This window comes from Panthera tigris, chromosome B3 (assembly GCF_018350195.1).
Source record: "Panthera tigris isolate Pti1 chromosome B3, P.tigris_Pti1_mat1.1, whole genome shotgun sequence".
Classification (NCBI taxonomy): Eukaryota; Metazoa; Chordata; class Mammalia; order Carnivora; family Felidae; genus Panthera; species Panthera tigris.
Window position 1 is genome coordinate 87,725,142 of NC_056665.1, and position 8,987 is coordinate 87,734,128.

Genomic DNA, 8,987 nt, shown 5'->3' on the forward strand with positions numbered 1-8,987 from the left:
CCACCCGCTTCTAATTGGGGAGGGAGGCAACCACCTAGAAGACTTTTCATTGGCCCCGAGCCACAGAGGCCGTCAGCTTCTCCCCCTTCCGGACGCTGAGTGGTTGAGGCCGAAAAACAACGCCTATAGTCATTGGCTGGGCCCTGCTGTCAGTCCTCTCGCGTCTCGCAGCGCGACACAGCCAGGCGCGGCCTGTAGAGCAGTCTGGAAGCCTGCTGCAGAGAGAAGATGGCGGTCGCGGTGAGAACTTTGCAGGAGCAGCTAGAAAAGGCCAAAGAGAGCCTAAAGAACGTGGATGAAAATATTCGCAAGCTCACCGGACGGGATCCGAATGACGTGAGGTAAGAGGTGGATGAGAAATGCCGGGTCCGAGAGATAGCTAGCAAGCTGGGGTGAATTGGGGGCGGGAAGGGCGGCCAGCCTTGAGAAGACTAGAACATCGAGGCCTGTTCCCGGGACGGCGGTAGAACCCCGTCCTGGACGAGGTGAGGAGTCTCCCAGGTCCTCGACGTAGGTTTCGGGGCTCAGGTGCGCGAGGAAGGAAAGTGGGTCCTAGCCATGCCGGATGGCTTCCTGCCGTGTTGGAAGGCCCGGGCTGCCGATTCCCGCCCTCGGCCCTGCAGGCCGGGAACTGCAGCACAAAGCCCCTTCCCCATCCGGCGGCTACCCGGCCTGGTGCTGGTCCAGAGACCCTCCTGGGACGCGGGCCGCCGCCTCTCCCCCGCAGGCTTTTGCCCACGTGCAGCTTCCTTGGAGTTGGCGAAATTCGGGCCTGATCCAAGCTTATTAGTGGGTAGTGGCAATGAGGTAAATATAATTCCTGTGATGCTGGTTTTGTAAAAAACAAGGGAGTTAAAATAGTATTTCCTGTCTGGTTTCAAGCACGTGTATTTGAAACCGTGTTATTTGAACCTTTCTGGTCATTTTTCTCTGATGTATCGCATCCGTGGAATGTGGGGTAACATCAAATAAGTCTACATGGTTTTCTTACTGGTTTGTAAATATCTTTTAGGCCTATCCAAGCCAGATTGCTGGCCCTTTCTGGTCCTGGTGGAGGTAGAGGACGTGGTAGTTTATTGCTGAGGTAAGATTTTCTTAGGACTTAATTTACATGCTAAGATTGTACAGACTTAATACTAAATTAAGTGTTGGTCTAAAGATTCGTGGTAGGGTCAATGTTAGAAATGTTTGTGTTTTGTTTAAAGCTGTGATCAGCTGTAGTTTTCCGTGTACTTGTCTTGGAACTTCATTTATATGTAAAACTAGAGACTGAAGAATACATTAACTACCAGCTTTGTGTAAACTTGGTTTATTTTTGTGGTTTTTAAAATAGTGATAAAAAGCATCTTGGAGTGAATGCTTGTTTGTGGTTGCTATAATTAGAAGGGTTTTTTTTAAAACTCAAATTGTGTTGCTAAAGGGAAATATCATTTATCTTAAATTTCAAGTGTTTTCTGTTGCACATTTTTAATTGCAGGCGTGGATTCTCAGATAGTGGAGGAGGACCCCCAGCCAAACAGAGAGACCTTGAAGGGGCAGTCACTAGGTACGTTGGAGGAAAGGTTCCGAAGACATTCTTGTATGCTCTTTTCTGAGGTAGCATGTAAGTTTAAGTATTTAATAAATACTGTTCTATTGTTAGAGTTGAGCAGTATACCACTTCCCTTGATTCTGTTCCCTTTACGTTTGACTGAACTAAGCCGATGTCCCTCAGAACTCAGTTCTTCACTAACAATAACAGACATTTTACCAAAATAAAGATCATGAGAAGAATAAGATTGAGAAAATAGTTTGTGCCACTTTTTTGCTTTGTACTATAAAAACTTAACCACTTGAGAAACACAGGATATCAATATTTGCATTAAGCATTGGTGACACATTTTATCCTTTTACTACCAGAGGATAGAGTAGAATGGGATGGAGACTGATAAAATGAGACTTCTAGAAATAAGTCATAATAAAAATAATCACTTGACCTTGGTATGCACTTAAATCAAATTTTAAAATTTGGCCTTTAAAATTCTTCTATGTTAGGCTGGGCGGGGAGCGTCGGACAAGAAGAGAATCACGCCAAGAAAGCGACCCAGAGGATGATGATGTTAAAAAGGTAACAGATCAAAAGAACTTTCTATACCATCTTAGTATGTTTTGGAGTGCCACCCTTGAATATGCTTGTTAAATTACTGAGATTTGTTTTCTCCTGCAGCCAGCTTTGCAGTCTTCAGTTGTAGCTACCTCCAAAGAACGCACACGTAGAGACCTTATCCAGGATCAAAATATGGATGAAAAGGGAAAGCAAAGGTATCTTTAGTTTTTTATGTGTGAGAAAATTCCTGTCAAATAATGCAATTTTAGGAAAATTTATCTTTAAAAATTGTTCAAGTGCCTGTAGTATGTTTCTTTTAAGAAATGGTGAGCTTAAAAGTGGAACCTACTGAAATTGAATTTTTCTTTCTGTTCTTTAGGAACCGACGAATATTTGGCTTGTTGATGGGCACTCTTCAGAAATTTAAACAAGAATCCACTGTTGCTACTGAAAGGGTATTTACAATTTTCCTTTGCTTCCTTTAAGTTATCAAAGTAGTTTATTACATGTTTTGAAAAGAGTGGAAATGCTCTTGAGACTGAATTGTAAGCCTAAAATGAAGCTGAGAAAAAAACTTATAAAATGTTCCTGAATTTGTTATATTTTTAGCTGGTGTCTTTTTGAGGTCCTGTGAAGTAACAGAATGAACTTCTCTTTATAGAGCCAAGAGCCTTGGTCTGTGACTCAGGAGAATTGGGTTCTGATCCCAGCTCTACGACAGTCTTATTTTGTGGTCTTGGAGAAGACTTGTCATTCTTTAGGCCCCAAAGTACTTTCTTTCAAACAAGGGAGTGGAACTCAATCAGCATTGTAGTTCACTAATTTCACATAGCACTCTGGAAGTAAAAGCCTAAACATTCCCTGCCGTCCACAGTTTGTTTAACTATGCAATCTTGGTAGAAGTTTTTGTTTTATTAAACCTACAAAACTGTGTCCTTGGTGTTGAACACCCAAGTTATTCTCAAGGGAGAACTGTGGTGGAAAGGGAGATAACAATTCAGTTATAGATTAATAAAGTTCTATTATAGCTTTTATATGTTAACTTCCCTAGAGAATATAAAAGGCTTCAAAGCATCATGTTCGAAAATAGGATGTCCCTTCTGTCACATTCTTTGATTCGGGAGAAAGAATAACTAAAGATAACTTACAAAGACAGTGCTCTTCTTTTTTAGGTTAATTATGAAAGAACCTTATCTAAAAGTTAAGTTAAATGGAACAGTTATTGATAGTATGGCTAATGTCCATGGTATTTCAGTTTTTAAATGGAAAGGCTTCAGTCTGTCTTTCATGAAAGAGAAATTGGGATTAGCTTCAAATGCTAAGTACTAAGTTTGATTTAGCTGGTATCCTGAATTGCAAATATGAAACCTATACAGATAACTTAGTAAAATAGTAATGTTTCATATAATCACGGTATGTAATAAGTTGTTAAAGATAATCGCTTATTTTCAGCAAAAGAGGCGCCAGGAAATTGAACAAAAACTTGAAGTGCAGGCAGAAGAAGAAAGAAAACAAGTTGAAAATGAGAGGAGAGAACTGTTTGAAGAGAGGCGTGCTAAACAGACAGAACTGCGGCTTTTAGAACAGAAGGTTGAGCTTGCGCAGCTGGTGAGTAGTAGTTCGGAATTGGAATTCTAAGATTGGTAATCCTTCATGTTTACAAAAACCTGACCTTTTACCTTTTCTTTAGCAAGAGGAATGGAATGAGCATAATGCCAAGATAATTAAATATATAAGAACTAAGACAAAGCCCCATTTGTTCTATATTCCTGGAAGAATGTGTCCAGCTACCCAAAAATTAATAGAAGAGTCACAGAGAAAAATGAATGGTAAGTGTACATGTAGAGATACAGTGAAATTTTCTTAACGAATAAGGTGATACACTCAACGTATACATGTTTCCTGTATTTGTGTATCAGTAGTGTTTTTTTTTTTTTTAAAGATTCTGTGAGATTGTAATGGGTTTGAAGCAGGAGTGTTTGATTTATGATGGAGTTTAACCTGAAACTTACCATGTTTTAGGCAGTATGTACATAGATTTCTTAGGTGTCTGAGAGGATTTGTTTTTAGCCAGATATAAATGCTAATGAAGCAAGACAAAAGTGAACATTGATGTAATCCATAGAGCACACATGGAAGGATAGACACTACTGAGATGGTGATTAGATGATTAGTGTTTTTCTGGGATTAGAAAAATTAATGCATGATATGATAGCATAAAAATGATTGTATTTCAAACAAAATTTCTCATCCAGCATGAAGTAAAATGGCAAAAAATTGTTTTGTTTTTCCATCAGTTGGATAATGTGGTGTAGTTGCCTACTGATAATAGGTTTTTGGGGGGATCTTTGCTTGTGTCATTTTATGTCAATTTGTAATTACTTGGCTCTAATCAGTCTTGTGTCATTATCTCTTTACAAAAAGACATTTAGATAAAGCTTGATGACAATTTGTGACTAAATGTCAAATTGTGAGTTTGAGGATTTTTAATTATTTATACATGTATGTTTTTACCCTTCAGCTTTATTTGAAGGTAGACGCATCGAATTTGCAGAACAAATAAATAAAATGGAGGCTAGGCCTAGAAGACAATCAATGAAGGAAAAAGAGCATCAGGTGGTGCGTAATGAAGAACAGAAGGCGGAACAAGAAGAGGGTAAGGTGGCTCAGCGAGAGGAAGAGTTGGAGGAGACAGGTAATCAGCACAATGATGTAGAAATAGAGGAAGCAGGAGAGGAAGAGGAAAAGGAAATAGGTATAGTTCATAGTGATGCAGAGAAAGAACAGGAGGAGGAGGAACAAAAACAGGAAATGGAGGTCAAGATGGAGGAGGAAACTGAGATAAGGGAAAGTGAGAAGCAGCAGGATAGTCAACCTGACGAAGTTATGGATGTGCTAGAGATGGTTGAGAGTGTCAAAAATGTAATTACTGAGCAGGAGGTAATGGAAATCAATCAAGTTGAAAGTGTAGAACCTTCAGAAAATGAAACTAGCAAAGAACTGGAGCCAGAAATGGAATTTGAAGTTGAGCCAGATAAAGAATGTAAATCTCTTTCTCCCATGAAAGAGAATGCGTGTGCTCTAGAAATGGAAAATGAGCCTGAGGAGAAAGAAGAGAAAGAATCTGAGCCTCAGCCTGAGCCTGTAGCTCACCTCCAGCCCCTGCCTCAGCCTCAGCCCCAGCCTGAGCCTCAGCTTCAGCCTGAGCCCCAGCCCCAGCCCCAACCCCAACCTCAGCCTCAGCCCCAGCCCCAACCCCAGCCCCAGTCCCAGTCCCAGTCCCAGTCCCAGCCCCAGCCCCAGCCCCAGCCCCAGCCCCAGCCCCAGTCCCAGCCCCAGTCCCAGTCCCAGCCCCAGCTCCAGTCCCAGCCCCAGCTCCAGTCCCAGTCCCAGCCCCAATCCCAAGCAGTACTCCAACCTCAGCCTCTTTCTCATCCTGAGACTTTGCCATTAGCTGTTTTACAGCCACCAATTCAGGTTATTCAGGAGCAAGGGCATTTACTACCTGAAAGGAAGGAGTTTCCTGTGGAATCTGTAAAACTCACTGAGGTGATGGTAGAGTCAGTCTTAACAGTACATCCAGAGAGCAAGAGCAAAACCAAAACTAGGAGCAGAAGTAGAGGTCGAGCTAGAAATAAAACTAGCAAGAGTAGAAGTCGCAGCAGTAGCAGTAGTAGTTCCAGTAGCAGCTCAACCAGTAGCAGCAGTGGAAGCAGTTCCAGCAGTGGCAGCAGTAGCAGTCGAAGTAGTTCCAGTAGCAGCTCCAGCACCAGCGGCAGCAGCAGCAGAGACAGTAGCAGCAGCACTACTAGTAGTAGTGAGAGTAGAAGTCGGAGTAGGGGCCGGGGACATAATAGAGATAGAAAGCACAGAAGGAGCGTGGATCGGAAGCGAAGGGATACATCAGGACTAGAAAGAAGTCACAAATCTTCGAAAGGTGGTAGTAGTAGAGATACAAAAGGATCAAAGGATAAGAATTCTCGGTCCGACAGAAAGAGGTCTATATCAGAGAGTAGTCGATCAGGCAAAAGATCTTCAAGAAGTGAAAGAGACCGAAAATCAGACAGGAAAGACAAAAGGCGTTAATGGAAGAAGCCAGGCTTTCTTAGCCTATTCTTTGCAGCAGAAGATTTCTTGATGAGTAAAAGGATTACCTTTCCTTGTAAGGAGGATGCTGCCTTAAGAATTGCATGTTGTAAAAAATCTTTTTGGAAAATACAGACTGTTTGTTTACCAGACATTCTTGTACTTTTTGCATAATTTTGTAAGAGTTATTTATCAAAATTATGTGAGGTTCCAAAATATGTAAAAATAATAATAATAAAAAAAGATTAACATCCCTTGTCATCTTTTTTAAATAATCCTATACTCTTCAGTAAGAATCTGTATATTTTAATAGGTAAATCTTTAAGTCTGTTCCCTTCTAATTCTGTACCATACTTTGCTTTTGTAGAAATAAATGTGCATTTCTTTCATTAGTTTTGGGATGTCCTCGTTGACACTTGTATAATAAATACCCTCTTGATATCATTTTCAGCTTTTATCACTAGATACTGAACGTGATTAGAATGTCTTTGAAGGTTTCTTCACTTTTACTTGCCTTAGATGATTATTTTGAGTTGTCAAAGTCAGATCTTTGCAGTTTTCAGGGGGAACATAGTTCTCGAAGTCATTTACTATTTTTTTCTAATCTCCCTTGTTATTTTAATCTAAGCATTTCCCCCTGTTTCTCATATATAAATCATATATTTGGTAGATAACTTAAAACAGTATAATTTGGTTGGCATTTTCTTCATGATTATGGGAGCATCATTCTTTTGTCTCCATGGCTACTTGTGTGATATAGCATATACATCTATTGAAGAAAATAATCACTTTGTAGGGGAGGGAGGTAGAAAAGTATACTCTAAACTTGGTTTTTGAGTTTGTGGTCTTGTCTTAACTTTTGTGTTGGCTCTAACTGAAACATGCCAATATGTGTTTTCAAGAGTTTTTGTTTAAGTATTGTATGAAAGTTTACAGAATGAAGGAAGTTCATCTACACTTGAATCTGTAAGCAAGATAACACACAAGTGTACCAAGTGATTAACTTTGTTGTTTTATCAATTTGTATGAATTTGGAGTATCTGTTGCCATTACTATACATGTGCAAATAAATGTGGCTTAGACTTGTGTGACTGCTTAAGACTAGTACTTGTATTAACTTTTTGATGCTTTTACACAAGAGAGCACTTTAATTGCAAATGGCCTTTGAGTTCATAACATCGACTAGTATTAGGCTTGACTGAATATTATTTCTTCCCTTGACAAGTAAATGGTGATGGTGAAAATGTCAATAAGTATTTCCAGCACTGTAAAAATATAAGAGAACATATTCAAGTACTCTAAAAAAAATCCCTTCTTGGAATAATTATGAAACAGTAAGTGAGTAGAACTTTTGAAACTGCAGAGCTAGCTACCTGCGTTCCTGGGCTAGTTTCCACCGAGTAACTTCATCCGGGGATTTTAATAATTTCTGGGATGCAGTATAAATTTTATCCTGTATAACATGATAAGGAAAAGGTTGGTAAAAATTTAAAAGGGATGACCGTAAATGTAACCTGGTTCTTAAAATCCTTATTAGATGAATCTAAAATAATTGTATGTATTAAGATCCTTTGTAAAAATTTTCACTCATTTTTACCTGGAAAACTTGAACACTTGTCATGATGCTTTTCAGGAATTAATTTTGGCTTTAAGCTCAGTTGTTGAAAGTGGTAATGGGGCTGTAATGCATGGAGAGAAAAAAAGATCTTTGGAATTTCAATTTTTAACTATCTTAAATTTTGATGTATATATACATATATATATATACATATATATATACACACACACACACACACAATTCTATTTTAAATTCTTTTTTTTAACGCTTATTTTTGAGAGAGAGACAGAGAAGGGAGGGACAGAGAGAGAGGGAGACCACAGAATCCAAAGCAGGTTCCAGGTGGTCAGCGTGGAGCCCCATGCGGGCTCAAACTCACAAACTGCAAGATCAAGATCAGAGTCAGATACTTAACTGACTAAGCCACCCAGGCACCCCAAGAATTCCATTTAAAATTTTATAACTAGTGATACGCACTTCTAAATTGGAAGATTTTTTTTTTTTTTTAAATGTTTTATTTGTTTTTGAGAGAGAGAGGGAGACACAGAATCTGAAGCAGGCTCCAGGATCTGGGCTGTCAGCACAGAGCCCAATGTGGGGCTTGAACTTGTGAACCACGAGGTCATGACCTGAACCGAAGTCAGCCACTTAACTGACTGAGCCACCCAGGTACCCATGGAAGACTTCATTTTTAAAACTGAAGGATTTTTTTTTTTTTTTTTTTTGGTGGTGGTGGTGGGGGGTGTCTTTGATTTTTTGATGTTTCCAATTAATGCTTTGTCCTTAGTAGTGAAATTATATGGAATTTATTTTCAGAGAACCATGTAATTGGTTCCTTACAAAGATACAAGAAGAATGTAAAAGCAATGACAGTTTCCTAGGGAAAAGAGATAATGGGGTCCTCCTGTTAGATGTTATAAATTACTGTTAATGGAAAATTTAGAAGCAGAAGATGGATAGGGCTCAAGACTAAGGACTGAAATTAGTTTGGAGACATCAAAGGAGCTGTTTAGGAAACATCTTGATTAACTGAAATCCCAAGGTTTGCACATAGAAGATAATTTTATCTTCAGTGAGTTGTATTGCCAAATAGGGCTCATTTATGCACTATTTCTAGAACTCCAGTAAATACACAAATACACTTTAGTAATTACATTAAACAAATCCCACCAAAGTAATAAATTATAAATTGACATAAATTTGAAAGTAAAGCTACTAATGATTATATGGTGAAGTAACACGAACCAGTGTTTGTCA

At 39.2% G+C, this 8,987-nt stretch overlaps 1 protein-coding gene across 1 annotated transcript; it reads left to right on the forward strand.

Moving 5' to 3' along the window:
• The first annotated feature begins 141 nt into the window (after positions 1 to 141).
• Positions 142 to 7,260, forward strand: PNN (pinin, desmosome associated protein). Its single transcript, XM_007073704.3, has 9 exons — positions 142 to 341; positions 1,013 to 1,084; positions 1,478 to 1,546; positions 2,035 to 2,107; positions 2,207 to 2,301; positions 2,466 to 2,541; positions 3,539 to 3,694; positions 3,777 to 3,915; positions 4,608 to 7,260. The coding sequence occupies exons 1-9, from the start codon at positions 229 to 231 to the stop codon at positions 6,170 to 6,172; spliced, it is 2,358 nt and encodes a 785-aa protein (XP_007073766.2). The 5' UTR covers positions 142 to 228; the 3' UTR covers positions 6,173 to 7,260.
• Positions 7,261 to 8,987: the final 1,727 nt, after the last annotated feature.

Coding starts and splice junctions, on each gene's coding strand:
- PNN (XM_007073704.3), top strand. CDS start 229: ATGGCGGTCGCGGTGAGAACTTTGCAGGAGCAGCTAGAAAAGGCCAAA. Junction 2,302..2,465: donor GATGAAAAGGGAAAGCAAAG/GTATCTTTAGTT, acceptor TCTGTTCTTTAG/GAACCGACGAATATTTGGCT. Junction 3,695..3,776: donor AGGTTGAGCTTGCGCAGCTG/GTGAGTAGTAGT, acceptor CCTTTTCTTTAG/CAAGAGGAATGGAATGAGCA.